Source organism: Theobroma cacao, chromosome 5 (genome assembly GCF_000208745.1).
Source record: "Theobroma cacao cultivar B97-61/B2 chromosome 5, Criollo_cocoa_genome_V2, whole genome shotgun sequence".
Taxonomy (NCBI): domain Eukaryota; kingdom Viridiplantae; phylum Streptophyta; class Magnoliopsida; order Malvales; family Malvaceae; genus Theobroma; species Theobroma cacao.
This window is the reverse complement of record NC_030854.1, coordinates 38,079,053-38,100,249: the sequence shown is the minus strand read 5'-3', so window position 1 is coordinate 38,100,249 and position 21,197 is coordinate 38,079,053. Positions and strand designations below refer to the sequence as shown.

The 21,197-nt window shown below is 35.8% G+C and overlaps 4 protein-coding genes across 5 annotated transcripts; 3 read left to right on the top strand and 1 right to left on the bottom strand.

Annotated features, from left to right (window-relative positions):
• On the bottom strand, positions 753 to 3,641 carry LOC18600417 (UDP-N-acetylglucosamine transferase subunit ALG13 homolog). The gene is made up of 4 exons (XM_007030842.2): positions 3,292 to 3,641; positions 2,355 to 2,544; positions 1,855 to 1,954; positions 753 to 1,323 (listed from the first exon to the last, which is right to left on the bottom strand). The coding sequence occupies exons 2-4, from the start codon at positions 2,532 to 2,534 to the stop codon at positions 1,067 to 1,069; spliced, it is 537 nt and encodes a 178-aa protein (XP_007030904.1). The 5' UTR covers positions 2,535 to 2,544; positions 3,292 to 3,641; the 3' UTR covers positions 753 to 1,066.
• LOC18600416 (probable E3 ubiquitin-protein ligase LUL4) lies at positions 5,437 to 9,538 on the top strand. Of its 2 annotated transcripts, XM_007030841.2 has the most exons (4): positions 5,437 to 6,043; positions 8,003 to 8,513; positions 8,964 to 9,062; positions 9,165 to 9,538. In XM_007030841.2, the coding sequence occupies exons 1-4, from the start codon at positions 5,508 to 5,510 to the stop codon at positions 9,189 to 9,191; spliced, it is 1,173 nt and encodes a 390-aa protein (XP_007030903.2). In that variant the 5' UTR covers positions 5,437 to 5,507; the 3' UTR covers positions 9,192 to 9,538. The 2 variants fall into 2 exon arrangements, with proteins under 2 accessions (XP_007030903.2, XP_017976343.1); XM_018120854.1 differs by having other exon boundaries at positions 8,964 to 9,538.
• On the top strand, positions 15,484 to 17,858 carry LOC18600414 (loricrin). The gene is made up of 3 exons (XM_007030839.2): positions 15,484 to 15,972; positions 16,088 to 16,169; positions 16,288 to 17,858. The coding sequence occupies exons 1-3, from the start codon at positions 15,943 to 15,945 to the stop codon at positions 17,685 to 17,687; spliced, it is 1,512 nt and encodes a 503-aa protein (XP_007030901.2). The 5' UTR covers positions 15,484 to 15,942; the 3' UTR covers positions 17,688 to 17,858.
• Positions 18,763 to 20,255, top strand: LOC18600413 (basic 7S globulin). Its single transcript, XM_007030838.2, has one exon. It carries the CDS (start codon positions 18,788 to 18,790, stop codon positions 20,060 to 20,062), a length of 1,275 nt encoding a protein of 424 aa, XP_007030900.1. The 5' UTR covers positions 18,763 to 18,787; the 3' UTR covers positions 20,063 to 20,255.

The following is a 21,197-nucleotide window of genomic DNA, read 5'->3' as shown; positions in this document are numbered from 1 at the left end:
TTCAATTTCCATAATTAGTGTCACATGGGACAAAACAGCAGTTCAAATTTCCGACATAAGTTCCGAAATCAGCGGGTCCTGTGGGGAAAAATTCTCTTGAAAATGTTTCAAACATTAATTATCTTGTAGAATAATCCTGCTTTTGCTCTTATGTAAAGTTCTAGCCATGGATGGAAACCTTGACGGTACAAGCAATGATTCAAGCACCAACCTTGCCATGCAAAAATCACGAAATATCACTATAAACAGAAGAAAATCACTATCTGCAAGGGTAGGCCCTGATGCCTCTCTCTCTGACCTGAGTCCTTCCTCTCCAAGTCAGAGGGATGGTCATCGTCATCGATAAGTAACAAAAGTCATGTGGCTGCTACATTTTGGTACTAATAGCTGCTGCTGGAAAGAATCAAATTTCAAGTAGGACCAAGTCCAGACTAATGAAAACAAGATACTACAGCATTGCAAGCTCAACCTAAAGCTCTCTTTCAGATGTGAATGACATCAAACCCTGCAAATCATGTGACCCTTGCTTGATTTTTGCATCAACTGTTTCACTGATAAATACAATCAAATAGTAACTACTTACTAATTATGATCAAACATTTGCAGATGTATAGCACTTTTCGTGTATTTACACTCTGCTATACTTGAAGAAGGAAGGACACGACTTATTCATACACTAATTATCACCTGCTGTCAAGCCAAAGCCAAACCATGACATCAGCCAAAACCACTACCTTTTAAACACAAATTTTAAACAGAAAAGGCCAGAAGATTTCCATTATCCAAAGGTTAATATGTAGGAATATATGTCATGTACATGTGTCTAGACTATCTGTCACGTGGGTGACAATATGTAAGAATATATGACATCTATGCAAACTCAGAAGGCACTATTCTGCCAGCGGAAAAAATTTGCAATATAAATATTCAGTTAAAGCCCATTGAATATATTCAATGGAACATCCAAATGCCTATTACTGCATTTTTTGGAACATAAAGTACAGACAAGAAATTTCCCCTAGGCTTGCTAACTTTCTGAATGAAAGTTTTATTCTATACACTCTCATCAATCTTCTGGAAAACCAAGAAACCTATTTATGAGTTTGGCCACTGGTGTGGCATCTCCTGGAGAGTATGGAAGGAGAGACTCCAAATCCATACTGGCTATAGTTTGATGAAGTGTCTGAGGACGAGCACAATATAAATGTTTTCTCTCTGCCAGTTCTTCTGCTAGTTCACTCTGATGATTATCCATCAAATCTTCATTGACCACCACAATTAGAGGTTTGCCAAGCCGCAAGGTCTCAAATATGCTCCCAGAACCTACACAACAGTTGGAAACAGTTCCTCAACAATTTTTTGAGAAGTTATAGAATTAAAAATATACAACTATCACAGAACTACTCAATGACAACCATAAAATGGGATTTAAGAATAATGAAACAAATCTTTAGGTTACAAATTCAAAATTGTGCCATTTCAATTGTGTGTTGCATCTTTGGATCAAAGCTGAGAGACAAACAGGTTCGATGGTAGTGTATTTACAGATTTAATTGAATTCTCTCAAGGGGTTAGGCTCTTATCAGATCATTGTAAATATGTTCACCAACTCGACTAACCATACATGGTCAATCTAGCCGATGCAAAGAACATGATAATATGATCCTGGCAATACGCCAAAATCCTCAGATATTCTTTTTGCTGAAGGAATACACAATTCTACAGATCTTGTACAACCGAGAAGCATGCTCAATATTTACAGTAAAAATAAACAAAGATGAGAGTGATATACAACTTTTGACCAAGAAAAGATGGATAATAACAGCGTGAAAGAAAAAAAATATCATGAGCCACCTGCATGACTGATTACAAGAGATGCTGATCTCAGATGTTCAGCAATGCTTGATGAAAATGTGAAGTAGTCTACAGCCAAAGATCCATCATCACCAATAGACTGCATTAAAAAATAAACCTTAGGAAAATCACACAAATAAGAATACAAGAAGATAAAGCAATCTTCTGTTCAGAAAAAAGTAGTTGCATTCATAAATTTGGATATCTAAAGAAGTAAAACTCCATTTTTACTATTACATTTTTGAGCCATTCATATTTGCCAGCAGGCCTATCAACAAAAGTGTGAATTCCTTAACATAGAATCCTGTTGGAAGATTTTGATGCTTCCCTAGAGGTATTCTCTCCTTTGAACTCATATCCCTAAATCTCACCCACAGCACAAATTTGATCAAAGCAATTACAAAAATCACTTCTTTTTTTCCCATTAAAGATTACTGATCACTATCTTATACAAGTTAAAATGAAGAGCTACCCACTAGTCACCTAAAGTTCTTACATACCTTTTCAGGAAGATATGACCCTCGACCCATTTGAATGAGAAGGTGAGTATATCCTCTTCTCAACAACTCATCCTTAACTTTCTGAGAATCCACCACTTTAACAAGCGCATCAAAACATGTTGTTCCCACAGTCACAAAAACCACTCTCTTTGGCTTCACACCATCCTCGGCCTCTCCCATTTATAATCTCCTACAGTTCCCACAACATACACAAAATCTTTTATTGACCCACATCATAAATAACCATATTCAAAGCTAAAAAACCAAACTTTCTTAAGAAAATCAACAATAAACACTCTGCTGAATCACCTACGATTCCACAATATACAGGAAATCTGAGATCAACCCAGATCATAAACAACCATATTCAGGCTAAAAACCAATTTTTTCTTCAGGAAAACCACAAAAAATTTTGCAAAATCAGCAATATGTCTCACTAAAAAGCATAAAAAAAAAAAAAAAAAACCTATACTTCTCACTGTACATGAATTCTGTAATCACCCAACATTATCAATAAGTATATTTAGCCTAAAGAACTAAACATTTCTTCAAGAAATCAGCAAAAATAAATTCGTCTGGAATATTTTCAAGCAGGATAAGATCATATTTTTTCAATTTTGTTAAATTCAAATATATAGAAAAGAAAATTAAATAATCGCAACGAACAAATCTTCTTTTTTAATTTAAGGGGTATAATTACGCTATCCTTGTACAGCATTCTGATGCAACTGAAATTCCCAATTAAATCCATTTTTTCAATAAATTAGATAATTTCTTGTTTAATAAGATGCAATCAAGGTTCAAAGAGCAAAATATTGCAAATTTTCAGCAAATTTGAAGTGATTTAGCTATTTTTTTTCCAGCACTCAAAATTTAACATAGTACAACAATCTAATCCCCAAAGAGCAAAACAAGAGAAATCAAAATCGCACTTTACCCTGAAAATCGTAAGAGTAGCAGCCGCTTGGCCTCCCCTTGACTCTCCTCGTAGCCAAGGTTCACTCGGACCGGATTCTTCGTCGATCGGTCTTATCGTTGGGACATTGCCGATGTTTTATGGTATCAGCTAGTTATATTTTCTGCCAGTTTTGTTACATCTAATACTTAAAACTACTCAATTTCTCATATCAAGACCTGGATTTTGGGAGAATGGTTTTCATGGGTGAGTTACTTTAAAGCTTCAAAAATTAAAAATTAAAGAATTAAAAAAAAAAAAAACGGCGAACGAGAGGTCGGACTCGGTATTGATTGAATATCCGGCTGACTTCAGCGGATTAGGTGGATTCGGTAAAAGCCCAACAGGTCAAGTTTGAACCCAATTAAATTTTATAAATTTTAATTAAATTATTTAATAATTAAAAATCATTTTTAATGAGAGTTGAAATTAAAATTTTTATTTATAAAGAGGATAAATTTTATTAATATATAATAAAACATATATAAAATAGTAATTTAAAAATACATATAATGAATAAATTATCTATTTTTATTAATAAAAAATTTTACTAATATTTATACTTATATAGTTATAAATTAAAAAAATTAAGTATCTTGTGTCATAAGTTTGAACTTAAACCTAACGTTGTACGGCCTTAAACATTGAAAATAGAGTTTAAAGTAAACTTATAAATTATGGACCCACATTTCTAACTTAGAAGAGGTGGTAGAAAAATATACCTAAACCCACCTTATCTCTTATTGATATAAGATCCATGACATTCTACCTATGTTACCCAATTGTGCAACGCTCTGGTTGCATTTACTCTTTACTTATAAAAGAGAGAAACTCTTACACTAATTCGAGTCTACCTAAATTTTTATATCTCTCATGGGGATCCACATCAATGAAGATCTGAGTCTATTCACATCTTTGAAGAATTCAGGTTTACTTTGATATCAAATGTCATTGGTCGAAACTTAAACCCAATATCGTGCAAAGGGACTCTTACACTATTTTAAATTTACTTCAATCCTTGTATCTCTCATTCATTGGCTCTTTAATCGTCGAGGATAAGGACTCTTACATTAATTTGAATCTATCTCGATACTTGTATCTCTCATGGGAATACACATCAGTGAAGATTCGGGTCTGCTCACATCCATGAAAATTTAGGTTTACTTTGATATCAAATGTCACAGGCCGAAACTTAAACCTAATCTTGTACAGAAAGACTCTTACACTAGTTAGAATTACCTCGATCCTTGTATCTCTCATGAGGATCGACATCAATGAAGATCCAAGTCTGCTCACATCTATAAATATTCAAATTTACTTTATCCGGGTCTGCTCACATCTATCTAGTCACATTTGTGAAGATTCGAGTTTACTTTATCCGGGTCTACTCACATTTGTAAATATTCAAGTTTACTTTATCTGACTCTGCTCACATCTATGAAGATTCGAGTTTACTTTGATATTAATGTCACGGATCGAAACTTAAACCCAATATTGTGTAACCTTAAACTCTAAAAATAAAATTTAAATAAACTTATAAATTATGGACTCACGCTCTTAATAAAAAAGATATACTTAATAGATAGTGAAAGATCCATACTTATATGATCAAAACTCACTCCATTTTTTATTAATATGAGATCCATAATATTTTGATTGTCTAATAATATATTTGATTTTGTAATATTAATTTATCAATAATTTAATATTATTAGAATTAAGAAAAAAAGTTTGATGAAAGTTACTATTAGATTTTTTATTTACGAATTAAATAATTTTATTGATATTTAAAATAATATATAATGAATAAATACATCCATTTTTGTCAACTAATATTTTTATTTTTATATATATTATAGATAAAAGAATATAATACTTTGATTGTCCAATAATTTTAATGGAAATTCCCTTATTTATTTCATTCCTTCCCCTTTTTCTTCTCTCTTGACCAAATCTCTAGAATCCCCCAAATCACAAACCTTTCCTTTTTTATTTATTTATTTATTAATAATTATTCATGGAAAAAATGAAAAGTTAAATAAATATTTTAATTTAAAGGGAAAATAAAAGGGGTAAAGAAAAGTGATTTGATTTGGTTGTTTATTATTCTTCCTCCCAAGTCAGGATACCATAATAACACTTCTAATCCTGTCTTCCAACTTCGAAACTCGACCAAGCCAAAACCCTCTTCCTCCGCCATGGGACATGATTTAAGCAAACTAAGAAGAACCAGTCACCGCCGTCAAACCCAAACCCGGATTCCTTCTCTTGTTCCATCATCATCATCTTCGTCTTCTTCTTCTCCATCAACAGCAGCAGCCGCAGCCATAGACACTAACAATAATTCAACTACTAACAATACCAACTTCAATGCTGGTTCTACTCAAACCATCCCAACTCCTTCTTCTCCTTCTTCTGCTGCTGCTGCTTTGTCAAGCCAACCGCATGCAAGTAGTTATGTTTTTGCAGCCAATGCACCGCACCCTTCTCCCTCATCCAGTTCACCAAACCATTACCACCCTCCTCCTCCTCCTCCTCCTCCTTCTTCTTCTTCTTCACTGATGGCTCCGCCATTCTTTTCGTTGGCCCCACCTCCTTATGTTGATCACGAAAGTGCCAAGAAGATCAAGAACGATGTCAATATTCACAAGGACAGTATAAGACTTTTCCTTGATGACAACAGCCTGGATTCTTACTTGGTTTCTTTCACTTTCGATGCTCTTGTTGATGGCAGGTAAAACTTTTTCAGCTTTTCCATACTGTATGGAAGTATGCCTTCATAATTCATTGGATAACTATATTCGATTTCATTGATGGGATGCTGATGATTTCTGTTTTATCTATATATATATATATATATATATATATATATATATATATATATGTATATGAATGTTGATTCTATATGATTTCTGTTTGCTTTGTGCTATACATTGATTTACATTGGATTTATGAATTTATGTTGGCCATGGTGATCAAGAAAATTAATGCTGTCTTTTTGCAAGTGGTCTAGAAGTTCAATCTGTTCATATTCAAAAGCATTGCTTTCACAAGGGATTGAGTAATATATTGGAGGGTTGGAGGTCATGTCAAGTTTGAACAACAGGGATTAGAAAATTGGGAGCAAAGACAAATTTAAACGCCAATCAATTGGAAAGTAATACATTAAGGTTGACTAATTAACAAAGTTTTTGACAAGTTAAGTTAGAAACGAAACAATGAGGTTTTAGACGATTTCATTTCCTTCTAGAATTTCTTATGCCTTACGGAATTGGTGTATTGTGTTCTGGCAGATTAATTATGTCTCTATCAGTTTCAGTGTTTCATCATATTGTCCCTGGGAAGGATGCTAAGTTTTTTTTCCTTGAAAGTGAGGAATTCATAGAGGTGACATACTTTTTTGGATGATAATGATTCCAACTCTCTTTTCCACTTCTCAAGCTTCTTTGAGAAAGGGAGACACTGTAAAGAACAGTAAACTGTACTTGATAGGTATCGATCTTATATTTAAGATCTGCCAAAAAAGGTGTCAACGCGTATGCACCTTTGATTGTTAATACTAATGTATGAGTTAGGCACAAAAAGCATTCTATGGCAAAGAAAACTGCAGGGTACACAGTGAGATGACTTGATTAGCTGGAAAAAAAAAACCTAGCTGTCTTCGTAGGAGGTGATTTTTCCTTTTTTCTTTTGTCTTAGCACTTTGATAGTTTTTCTATTTATGCATAACTATTTCTTTATATGCTTGAATGATGGTCGTTTAAATTCAAGTGCCCATAATTCCCTTTGCAAAGTTTAGTGTTGGGGTGGGGGAGAGTGACAATTAGTGGGACTTGGGCCAAGGAGGATGACTACTTGATCTGTAGCCTAAAGGTCAAGCAAGGTATGGCCAAAGAAGATGACTACCTTGATGCTGTAGGGGCATCTTGTAGTTTCCTTTACAGGGAAGATTGCATATGGTACTAGCTGTATTGTAAATCATTGAGATATTACATGAGGAACTGAAATGATATCTTGTCTGATTTCTAAGCTGCAAGTATATGATCCATGTTCTTATAACTAGAAGAGGAGTCAGAAGACTACCTTTTGTTGTTTTTCACTTACGATTATCAGTAATAGTCAGAGAAAATTTATGGGAAAATTTACCCGGTAAATATAGTCTATTTATTTGTTTGCTAAATTGCATCCATTTGTCATTGAGTTTTGAGTTGGTTATTAATCTTGTCTGCCTAACAGAACAGATCATATGTACTGTTGGCTGCACAACCTGAACCTTCTTCAAATTACTCTTTCCATGTTGCCCCTTTTTTTGTTGTGTTGTTAACTTTAATCTTTCTATGAAGTGCCTATGATGAACTGGGATTACAAGTTGTTGGACTGCAAACTGTTAATATTGCACTGATGGATTAGTGCTAAGCAACTTCTACTTCTATTTAAGTTATCAGGAATGAACTGAACTGTCTGAATTGTGTTCATTTTCTGCTTTGAAACCAGGAGTGTTTGAGGAATGATTGAACTTGGAAAAAACCGATATGAATTTGTTCTTAATCATATCTTTCTACTCTTTTGCTGGGATTATAAGATATGTTCTAATGGCTTGTTCATTTTCCATTGCCTAAGCTTCTGACTTATCTGTTATTAGATATGTTAATACTCCAAGTATGTAACAGTTTTCCTCTCGTCTTGGTGACAGTATCACCATATTTTACTTTGCCAAGGAAGGGCCCAACTGCATCTTCATGCCACTGTATCCTGAAATATATATGCCTAAGACAATTCCATTCCAGAAAGGCTTGGCTCAGAAATTCTGTCAACCCTCAGGAACTGGAATTGACCTTGGTTTCTTTGAATTGGGTCTTCTTTCAAAGCCCTCAAGGAAAGAAGACATTTTCCCACTCGTTATCTCTGCACAGGCAAGTTTGCCATCTTTCTCAGCAGGTGCAGGGCTGGATCAGCCTCCACCAATCGTGTCTCCACATGCTCAAATCACTCAAGCTGTCCTGAAGAAAAATAATGAGGCCCATTTTCAGGTGAAAGTAATCAGGCAAATACTGTGGATAGAGGGGATTCGATACGAGCTCCGTGAGATCTATGGAATTGAGAATTCTAGTGAACAAGGTTTTGATGATAGTGAGTCAGGAAAAGCATGCGTGATTTGCATGACTGAGCCAAAAGATACCGCTGTTTTGCCTTGTCGACATATGGTAAGAGTCCCCATCTTAAACATTCCATCTTTCTTGGTGTAAACCAGTTAAGGAATGTTTCATTTAACTGCATACCAGGCTAGGAAAACATGTTCTTGATTTGTTATAGCCGGTGGGAATTGTGTTTATCTAGGTTGCATGACACTGAAGCATTACAGTTTTACTGTTATTTGCACCGGACTCAATCAAGATAATCCCATTTCTGTTGTGTTTGAGAAAAGACAGTCCAGGGTTCTGGATTGTACCATTCAGTGCATTAGAGTCTCTTTTTACTAGGCTGTTTAATCAAAACAACATCTTGACACCCCATTTTAAGAAATGGTCTGAACAATCTGCAGGTAGACTGTTTTTAACTAAACCTATCCAGGCCTATTGTGTTATTATATTTTTCCTATGCAAATAAACTCCCTCTTTCTCTTCCTGAATTACATGCAAATTTTTCTTTACCAGTGTATGTGCAGTGGATGTGCTAAACAATTGAGGCTTCGATCAAAGAGGTGTCCCGTCTGTCGCCAACCCATCCAAGAACTAATAGAGATAAAGATTAGAGTAAGAAAAAGCAAAACAAAATCTATATGTTCCTGAAGAAATCCAGAAGGATTTGCCTTTAGCATTTGCATTGCCTTACAAGCTCTAGATTTCGTATTGCAGAATCAACCTAAGCCAGCAGCAGTTTAGAAGGATACCAGAAAAAAAAAATGCAGAGGACTCATTGGAGGGAGACCTTGTTTCATACAGCTTTTGAAGTACATATAATCTTCATGAGCATCTTCAGTTCCTTCTGAATCATTAAAGAGATTCTCACTGGTGAAGATTAAGGTTTTCCAAAGAATTCAACACTTTGCCTTTGTTTATACTTGAAATTTTGGTATAGTTTCCCATTGCTGGTACAGTTTACATACAAAGGCAATGCAAAGAAAACCATGGATTTTTCTTTTGCTTGGAAATGTTTCTGATAAATTCATCATACTGTTGTAGAAAGAAAACAAGCCTACTGAGTTAAAGCTGTACCCTTGTTTCTTTCGCTTTCTCTCCATGTGTCGCTCTGTCATAATCTCTCTGAGGCTTATGAAACAGGAAAGGCAGAGAGAATATTTGGTGTGCAAGTAAGCAGAAAAAGGAAAAGATACTGGGAATGTCTTTAAAGTCTAGGTGAAGATTGTTTTTGTTGTGAAGAGGGGACAAAAGTGAGCGGCTCCTGTCATTGAATAGTATCCAAAAGTGAAAAAAAGAATCCCGGTTTTGTGCTTATTGTTTTTGAGAATTTGAATCTTGGTTGGGATTGTTCTTTACAGCAAAATGCTGGCCTCGATTTTCATGTCAGCTGGCCTGCAGCATTTGAATGACATTAGAATTCCCTCTCTGTCTCTTTCTCTCTCTCACATACACAGACATTCAAAAGTAAATAAAATAAGCTAAACCTATTTCTTTATTCCCATGCATGTTGCCCTTTAGAATGGTCATGGTCAAGCTACACTTTGCTTTATTGGACAGCTAGCTAGCGGAATTCCACTTCCACCAGAAACCAGCTAGTGGTCTTAAGAAAGACTTAAAGAAAAATGCAGTGCAAAGCAACGCAAAAGAACCCCCATTAAGTAACATAATGAGAGGTAACATTATCTAGATTCAAAATCATAATCATAATCATAATCTTTTCTAAAGATGGTAAAACTTCCAAATTATGTTTAGCAGAAAACCAAAGTCTTTGATATGATTTATCATTTACCTACAGTGAATCATATGCATATAGCAGTGAATTAGGCATAGTTAGGACATCAAGCTTCTTTCATGGCATGTGCTAATCCTGAATACATCACCAAAAGTCTTAGGTGTTGGAAACCTTCCAAATCAGAAACAGTTTAGGGGCATGTAGAGTCAATTTTAATAGTTTTAGTTTGAAATTTTGGCTTTAGGCTAAGAATCTGGTCATGAACTTGAAAGATTTGATTCAATATGGAAACTAAAACTTGAACTAGCAACTCCCTCCATCTATAAACTAATTGGGCTAATTCATACTGTTTACGGTGCCCTAATCAATCTAAATATTCTGATAGATTTTGTTATCTTCCCAAATTTTTTTTTATTCCTAGACAAAAATATATGTCAGGAAAGGTTGGTAGTGGGATTAGTTGAGGTCTGATTACTATCTTATCTAACCAGACTAAATCCTGTTTATTAGCTTAACTTGGCTTGGCACGGCTCATGGTCATGGGTCCAACACATGACTGAACCACTGAACCTTATCAGATATCAGTTATCGGGTCAATTACTCACATTTGGCTGTCACCACACCAACCGTATGTCAAAATCTTATCTGAAACAAAGGAGAGAGCCTTGGGTCGCGAAGAGTTTTGAAGCGACTCTCCAACAAAAAGGGCACTGGGGTACTGGCTCCTGTTTTGTCCGGGGGGGTTGGGGGGGGGGTGTGGGGTTGGTGTTGGGGACCCTCCAGAGCTTGTCTTAGCCCATACAGACCGCTGCCCTAAGTTGTTTGTCCCTGATTTAAGGGCCAGAACCCAATGTTGGGGACCCGACTTAATTGTCAACCAGCTGTGAACGCATGTCACTATCCTCTCTCAGTCCTACTTTGAGCCCTTTTCTTCACTCTTTGAATATGCAACAAAAATATCTTTGCTTTCTCTTCTTGCTCGCTTTGCTCAATTCCCTTTCTTTTACCCTTTTGTTTCAAAGAGAAGAAGGGACGGAATTTGTACCATTAATGAACCATAGCAATTTCTAAAGCAAGCTCTTATCACCTACAACACATGGTATGCTTGGATTAGCTTGAGAGCAATTGCAAAGGTTTCTTTGTCATTAAAACTATTGCTCTTTAGGGTCACATCATCTGCCTAAAACAAAGTTCTAATTGAGATTAATCAGAATGAAAGTTTAGGGAGTGATCATGGAGTTTGTAGCCTTAAATGTTTTGGAATTGAAGCATGTTGTGTGGCAATAACCAACCTCTAACCCTAAATAAGTATTTTGTCAAAAAAAATGTAGCTCTATGCTACTAAATGAGTATTTATGGTAGTCTATTGTTGCTTTAATACAATGATAATACCATTTAATCTACAAAAAAAATTTTAAAAAAGGGATTCATAAATTATTATCACATCGAGTTTTCATACACGAAAACTACAATGGTTATATTAAAAAATTCTCGTTTTTATTTAACATCAAGTAATCTTCTCTTGTCGTAAATTAAGTTTTTAGTACAATTATAACTAGCAACACTAAGCACTTTTTTTAGATTTTCCATCTCTAGAAAAGTAGGCTAGGATTTTAGTAAAATGAGCAAACCACTATACATAAGCACTTTGTTTAGATTTACTCCCTAATGACACAAGAAGTTAAAATATTTCGATTCTATGTTTTCTACTGTTCAGCACAGATGGGAAAAGTGAAGTGACAAAAGCTTGTTATAAAGCTCTTGCTGTAATCAAAATCCCACTATTATTTTACCCATCTGAAGGTCTGATCAGGCTTAGGTTGACTGCACCAAGCCATCAGATAAACAATTGTCAGTCCATAGAAAACCAGGCTGCAATACTCTCTGTAATATTCAGTCTGTGCAAATATCATAGTCATTGCTTTCCTTTCCCTTTAATAAGTTTCCCCAAACCTCCTCTCACAATCTAGATATTGCCCAACAGTTACTCTTATGTAACAAGTTTTGTTCTTCCCCCATGAAAGCTGCTAGATGTACTGATTAGTACCTAAAACCAGACTATTTACTATGTTTTGGTCTTAATATTGAACTGGTGTACTGAAACAAAATCAATCACAGTGGGAATCTTGGACTTTTTTAGTACTTATATACAGCCTTTTTTTTTTCTTTTTCTTTTTTTATGTAGTTGTTTAGGTGATTACTCCACCTTCTTGCTTGCAAGTTTTACTTTTTGATGTTTTAGTTTATAAAATTATACCTAAATCTCACTCTCTGCCTGGAAAATCTATTGAGATCAGATGGTAAAAGTGAAGTTCTTAACAGAAAAAAAATGTAGAACCCTCCATTATTAAGTAAATTTACAGTTCAAATGATTGGAAAAGCACTGTGATCATGAAGAAAGCTCTCAAATTGGCCTATTTGATTATGGTAATCATGAGATTTGCGGATAAAACTAACTCATCCCCATCTTTTAAATATAGAAAGACATCAAAATATCTATATGCATTGTGTGTGTGTGAAGATCAAAAGAATAAAGTAGAACTCAAATGATTCTTCCTTTCGAAAACCAAAGCCATTCTTCTAGTGCATATATGATCCAAAAGCATCTGTAATCATACGCCCCCAAGGTTATAAAACCAAACTTTTGAAATTTCCACTTTGATATAATCATAATAATCAATGGGATTTTGATCTCATCCATCCCTTACCAAAGAGATAAGCCCAAAGCTTGCTTTCAAGCAAGGTTTTCACACACTTTGTAGTAGCTTCATGACATAAGAGGAGATATGCACAATTCACAAGTAAGATTGAAGCAATTTTTATGACCCATTTCTTGTAATAAAAAAATACAGTTGATCAGTCAAAAGATATTTCCCAAAAAGCATTTTGTAAGGGAGTTTAGAGAGAGAGAGAGAGAGATATATATATATATATATTTATTTATTTATTTTAGGGCATGTACCCTATGGTGGGGGGTCTTTTTTGTCACCATTCAAACATCTTTTACAGAGAAAAGGAAATGGGAGGGAAGGGGTTAGGCTTTTAAGGTGGACAAAAAATTATTTTGGTTGCTAAAGAAGGGTCCAAACTCAGAAGAAAATCATTGTTAGAACAACTTTTAATTGCTCTAGTTCTTGGCTCTAGTGCTTGTCTGTATCCATGAACAACTTTGATTTAAGTTTCAGATTCTTTTGGTCACCCCCTTGATCCCAATATATATTAGTTTTTCTTATCAAAGATCATTAATTTGTTATTTATTTTTACCACATTTCCCTATAATTTTCCCCATTTTTTCCCCAAATGGTCAAACCAGCAAAGAATCACTCTAAATTGTAATAATAATAATAAAAAAAAAGCCTGCAGCATCTGCTCTGATATAGGTCTTTTGCCTAAGACTTCTGATTTGGTCCCTTGGTGCCTTTCCCTAATGCTGACAATTTTTTATATAATTCTTTCCTTGAGAAATTTAAACTGTTATGTTCTTATGAAACTTATTTTTTTTTAAAAAAAAACCCATTTTTAATAAACTAATTAAATTTATAACAGTAAAAAAATAACCATCATCATATTTAATATCAATTAATATTTACTATTCACTTGGTATATGACCTAAGTTTGAAAGTGATTATTAATCTACAGAATTATAATAATTAACCCACACCATACATGAATGCATTTAGTTAATTACACCGACTTCTACAGTAATAAAAATTGATTGCTTTTGATGGAAAAAAACGTTTAAACCATTTATTATAAATCTAAATCTAATAATTAGAATGCAAAGGTCACCTGTCAAATCAAGTCGAATATCTAGTTGTATTCATCCTTTCATATCCTTTGGGACAATGTTTTTATTTCATAAAACTTGCACGGCTTATATTAATAATAAGTAATGATGTTAACAGAGAGAAATAAAAAAGAATTATCTTATGTAATAAACTAATAACTATGTTCTATACTTTTCTTCTCATCTTTTGCTGTCACATGAGGTAAAATTTAGACTTAATATAACAAAAAAAATCTATGAATTAGAATGAAAAATTAACTGTTGATAATCGATTTTTTTTTCGTGTGATATATAACACGGTTGACTCATTTAATCACAATAATCATCATATGATTACGTCAATTATCATGTCAAATTACTTAAATGATATGTTACGTGAATGTAAAATATATATAAATTGTTATTAGGTTTGATTAATTTTTTGTAAAAATTAAGGGTTTGTTATGGTATGAATTAAAATTTAAAAACTCGTTTGAGTATAATAAAAAATAAAATAATTAATTGAAAAAATCGACCATTGTACGATAGTTATTTATGTTACTATAGCTAATTTAATAAATTAATGTTAGTATAGCTAGAGACTCCTTGACCTTAATAAATTTAATTAATAAACATTTAATATGTAGGGAGGGTGGTAATGCTACAAATGGTTAAGTCAATATTTACTTCACCCCAGAACTCCCACTCATAAAAGAGCTCATTTATATTTAATTTCACCCACTACAACCCAAAGAAAAGTTAATTATTTAATCTGAAAAAACATTGAAAAATTAAATAAAAAAAATGCAAGTGCATAATATTTAATTTAGATGATGGGGTTTTTGGCATTTAGGATAAGTGCTAAAAAGTACTGTCACATCTTGTTCATTCTTTTGTATCCTTTTATTTAGAGCCATTGATGTTAAGGAAACAGAGGATTGAATGAAGGGAGTGAGATGTAGCACTGCATTTATTTTATTTTATGTGATAATGAAAATTAATTGATTTTTTTAATTCCCTTAATGTTTTATCTTTTGTTAGGTTAATCCGTTAGACCGTCTCAAACTCGAATATAGAATACTCATATTTATATAATTGGTCGGATACTCGTGAATGTCCAACACCGATGGTACCATTTTATCTACTTAATTTTATTTTCCCAATCTTCTTGTAAAGGGTTTTTTCTTTTTTTTCACTTTGCATGTTCCAAGATCCAAAGTCCAAACTATTTAACTAGTAGCAAACTTTAATTTAATTTTCAAAGAAAGAATCAAATGTTATTATTGTCTATTGAAACATCTACTTACAGATTCAATATTAGATATGCACACTAACAAGCATGTGCAATTATGTTCCCCTCATAAATCCACTTGTCTAAGTCCAACAACAGGTCACGAAGACCTGCAGCAATGCTAAAATGGGGGACCATGGGGAGTGTGGAAACACCAGCTTGGTCCCATGCCCACCTTCAAATTTTCCCCCGCAAGTGTTCCATTGTGCCATCAATCATCATAGTACTAAATTAATCTCTTGATTTAACAAGATTTCGTTTCAGGAATTTGGCTGTAAATCACTTGGGGGAAGCTTCAGACAATATAAAGTACAGTGATTCAGCTTAGGTTACACTAGCAGTGTGAAGTTTAGGAGACCCCTCCTGCCTTTCCTTCCTTCCCTCCCAGGCCCAGCTGTTTTCACATTTCTTTATTTAAATCTTCATGATACCTTGCCCCTTGTGCAACTGCCTGCTCTCTTTCTCTCTCTCTTTCTTCTCTAAAGGAAAAAAAGAGATTTACAAAGCTAAAAGAGAAGTGTTTTAATGCCCAACAACTGCCTTTAACTCTTCTCTTTCTTATATCTTGTAGCAGAGGTTTCCTTTTGCTTGTTCACAACTAAGAAGCAAAAGTTCCAGCTTCTCTCTCTCTCTCTGTTGCTGTCTTTCTCAGTTCAGTTTCTTAGATCTTTTCAATCTTCAACCTTCTTCTGTTGCTTTAAGGATGCATAAACAAGAAGTCATGAATATGCAGGTGACTTAATTAGTTTTACTTTTAGCTCTTTGTTCAATAGTTGTTATAACCCTTTTCTGTTTCGGTTTGTTCTAACAATGTTTCTGGTTGTTTTGGGGGTTGCTTTTCTCTTCAGACATGGGTTCTCAAAGTGAATATACAGTGTAGTTGTGATGGCTGTAAGCAGAAAATAAAGAAACTATTGCAGAAAATTGATGGTATGTTGATTACATGGTTATTTAGTCCATTTATGTTTGATTTTTTTTTTCATTTTTTTTAGTTTAGTACTTTGGGTTTGTTGATTTTGCTTTGGTTCATTCTTTGTTTTTCGGTCAGGGGTGTATTCTACTAGTATAAATGCAGAGCAAGGTAAGGTAACAGTGTCAGGAAATGTTGATCCTGCTATACTTATCAGGAAGCTTGAGAAGTCAGGGAAACATGCACAGCTATGGGGGGCTCAAAAGGGTTCAAACAATTTCCCAAACCAACTCACCAACCAGTTCAAGAACTTGCTTATGGATGGTGGCAAAGGTGGGAAGGACAACAAATCTCAAAAGGGTGGTGGGAATAACCAGCCAAAAGGTGGGCAGCAGCATATGCAACAAATGAAAGGGTCTAAAGGCCAGAAATCTGTTAAGTTCCACTTGCCTGAGGATGATTTAGATGACTCTGATGATGATTATGATGAGTTCGATGATGAGTTCGGTGATGAATTTGATGATGAGTTTGATGATGATGAGGAGGAACTCGGCCATGGCCATGGCCATCATATGCAGAACAAGATGGTACCTATGATGGGAAAAGGCCATGGGCCATATGGACCCAATGGCATGATTAATGGTCCTGGTAAAAAGGGCGGTGGGGGTGGGGATAATGGCAAGAAAGGAGGAGTCATTGATCTACCTATAGGAATTAAAGGCATGGGGGAAAACAAAGATGGGAAGCATGGTAATGGAGGAAAGAAAGGAGGTGGAAACAACAAAGGAGGGAAGCAGGGCAAAGGGGGAGGAGATAAAAATGGTGGTAAAAAGGGAGGTGGGGGTTTACTAGGATTTTTCAAGAAGGATAAAAGTGGAAAAGATTGTAGTCATAAGAAGGGTAAAAATGAATGGGATGGTAAAAATAAAGGTGCCCATAATGGCAATGGAGGTCATGGTGGTGGAAACAATAATGGCAATGGAGCTAAAAAGGGTGGGGGCAAAAATGGTGGTGGGGGCCATGAGATGAACAAAATTAAAAATGGTGGGTTTCATGACATTGACGTTATCAATCATGGCAAAGGAGGTGGTGGTGGTGGTGGTGGAGGTGGCGGCGGCGGCGGTAAGAATATGGGGCAGATGGGCCAAATGGGTGGTCAGATGGGTCAGATGGGTTACAATAATATGGGTCAGATGGGTTATAATATGAGTCAAATGGGTCACATGGGCCAAATAGGTAACTATCCAATGAGCCAGATGGGTAATTTTCCTGCAGTGCAAGGACTACCCGCAGCTGCAGCAATGAATGCTGGCGGGTACTATCAAGGGATGGGGCCAGGAAATCCTTACAATCAACAATACGTGGCCATGATGATGAACCAACAGCGTGCAAATGGGAATGGGATGTATGCACCCATGATGTATGCACAACAGTATCCCTATGCAAACTATGGGCCGCCTCCAATGCACGCTGCAAATTCTGAATCTTATGCTCATTTCTTTAGTGATGAGAACACAAACAGCTGCAGTATCATGTAAAATTTTCCTCCTAGATTAGTAATGTTTTTCCATTTTCTCCTTGGTTATTGCTTCTCTAGGTTGCTTTATACAAGCTTGCAAGGTTCAGGAATGTCTTGCCATATGTTTCTTGCCAAGAGGAAATTTTGCTTCCTGTATAATCAAATCCCTCCAAACTCTTTCTTCTGTCTTTCTTTTTCTCTTTTTGGGTCCTTACGTATTGGCCAATTGAATGGTAAGATTACTATGTAAAAGGAAATGTAGGTAAAGTTTGAGGGATCTAGGATAAATGGTCAGAAAAGAAGGGGTGGAGGTATAGTTCAGATGCTTTCTCAAACGATGTACCAAATGTAATTTTATATGGTGTTGGTTTCAAAAATGGAAAACATGTTGGGCATCAATCCCCATCTGATCTTAGAAAAAAGGGTCCATTTGGCTTCAGCTTTTGACTACTAAATCTATTTCCATGATTTGCAATCTTCAATTATTAGCTTGAAGAAATTCCGGGGGGGAGGCTCCACACTTTTTGAGTTTGACAGTGATTTTCTTATTGCTTTGTTCCACCTTTATGGCTAGAACCATTAGGCCATTACTCCATGACCCATGGCCCATCTAACACTACTTAGCCTGATATGGTGTGGAACCCAGAGAGTGGACTTGGACTCCATCCAAGTTTTAGGACTGTGCATAGATTGATAAACTTGAGCCCAAATTTGAGAGTAAATCACTTCAAACTGCTGCAACAGAGCAAATGGATTGGTATAAAAAAGAGAAAAAAAACTAATTCCAGGCTAAGCCTAGTCCTTCAGGCCCTATATGATGGAATCCATGCTACAACTGCTTCCTGGCTGATGAAGCTCTTACCAATTGCCAAGTGCAGCTCACACATACCAATTCATTTTTGTTCTCTTGTTCTGATGTTCATCTTTAGCCTGACTTTGCCAAAATAGCATGCGAACCTGCCTTTCGAAGTCTCACTTTCAGGCTGCCAAATTGCAAGTAACGCCTAAACTTTCACATGAACGATGCCAAAACACAAAAAATTGTTCTATGATCGCCTATAAATAGCTCAACTTGCCCTTTATTTTCTCCACCGCTTAACCTTTTCCTTCTTCCAACTCATGGCTTCTTCTTCCCTTTATGTTATTCTCATCTTCCTTTCCTTCTCTCCTTTCATCCTTATATCAGAATCTCAAAAACCTTCCAAGTCAAACAGGTTTGTTTTACCAGTGCACCAAGATAAAAAGACCAATCTTTATGTTGCTGACATTTACAAGAGAACTCCTCCATTGCAAGTCCCATTTGTCGTGGACTTGAATGGAAGGGTGCTATGGGTTACTTGTAACCAAAACTACCTTTCATCAACCTACCGTGCCCCTCGATGCCACTCAACTCAATGTGCTAGAGCCAGAACTCAATACTGCCACACCTGCTCCTCCAAGGCTAGACCAGGGTGCCACAACAACACATGTGCACTCAAGTCAGTGAACCCTGTGACACGCCTAACTGCCATAAGTGAGCTTGCACAAGACGTGCTATCAATTCAATCCACTCAAGGGTCTAACACTGGTCCCCTGATTCGGATACCTCAGTTCTTGTTTGCTTGTGAATCTTCCTCTTTATTGCAAAGAGGTTTACCAGGAAATGTCCAGGGGGTTGCTGGACTGGGGAATTCCCCTATTTCTCTACCAATACAACTTGCCTCACACTTCGGATTTGCTGGCTTTGCTCCAACATTTGCCTTGTGTCTAGCTCCTAAAGGGGTCGTTTTCTTTGGGGATAGCCCTTACCATATGCTTCCTGATGTTGATATTTCACGCCCTTTAAGGTACACTCCCCTGATCATTAGTCCACAAGGAGAGTACTACATAGAAGTGAGATCAATCAAAATAAATAACAAGGATGTTCCAATAAACAAAACTGTGCTATCAATCAATAAACGAGGCTTTGGAGGCACAAAGCTCAGCACAATCAATCCATACACAGTTCTTGAGCACTCAATCTTCAAAGCTGTCACTCATTTTTTCACTAATGAGCTCTCTGGTATTCCCCAAGTAAAACCTGTAAAACCTTTTGGGGTTTGTTTTGGCTCGAAAAGTTTCAAAAGCACCAGGTTTGGACCAGGGGTTCCTAATATCGACCTTGTGCTCCATAATCAGCACGTTACATGGAGAATTTTCGGAGCAAACTCAATGGTTCAAGCTGCACCAGGAGTTTCATGCTTAGCCTTTGTTGATGGAGGAGTGAACACTAGAGCTTCAATTGTTATTGGGGCTTACCAAATGGAGAACAACCTCGTGCAGTTCGATCTGGCTAGATCAAGGCTGGGTTTCAGTTCCTCCCTGCTGCATTTCAAGACTTCTTGCAATAATTTCAACTTCACTGCTATTCCATAGGGTGCAAGAGACAGTTTTCTTGATCCTGTTCTGTATGTAAACTTGGGTGCTGGTTAATTCCTAGTAGGTAACCTTTGCTTGGCGTTAGTTTCCATTTCCAACTATGTTATGAATAAAACAAGAGCTAGCCTGGCCTTGTTTTTCTGTATATATATAGCAATAAAATGGCTATCTCCATATGTTTGAGGACTAATGAACTGTAATGAACTACTGATGGCCAATATTAAAGGTAGTGAAAATGAAATTGTCACTAAAGAACATTATCATCATGATCACAGAGGCTTGAAACAACATAGAAACAGCATTCCCCCATAACATTACACAGACCCAGCTTCATGACATAGCAACCATGAACACATGTCAAATAATAACTACCCTGTACAACAAGGAGCAGACAAAGCATATACCAGCAGATTTACACCCAAGAAAATCAGCAAACGAAAATGGTGGTCCGCCGCTTGCAGGACACAGACACACAACACCGCATTGCTGCACTTCTATAGAAAGCAGGTGAAGCAAATTCTCTCCACGTGCAGCATCAAGATCTTAGGCCACACACCTCACTCCAAAAGGGCCAGATTACACCACCACATCCCTGCGCCAACCTAGCCACAGTACCACGCAATGTGTATGCATTTTATATTTTAAAGCGTTGAGCCTTTCTCTTCCATCAACCTGTAGGGGGTTTCTGTTTTTCTTAAATCAGATTTGATACAATATAAGAATATACAGAATTAAGCGAAAGTTTAAAGTTAAGATTATCATATTTCATCTGTATTTTAATCGCATCAACACTCAATCAGTTCTTCGATGAAGCTTAATTCATCGAATGAAAATTTAAATAAAAGCGATCACGTTTTGAGAATTCAATAATTTAAAGATTTAAAGTGCTTTATTCTATTCATCGAGAGATGAAAACAAAACATAGATTCCTAAAAAGCAAACTCCAGTCCTTCAGGACCGGTCCCTAATTCACTAGGACATTTTATCCAATTGAAAAACCTTTACATAAAATCTTAAATCCTAGCTTCTAATCCTAAATAGAAAGAAAAAACAGGAAAAGAAAAGAAACTGAACTCCTAAAGTCTTAGCAGGTGATTTCCAATGGTGGAATCTGATCTAAGCTGGTGGTGCT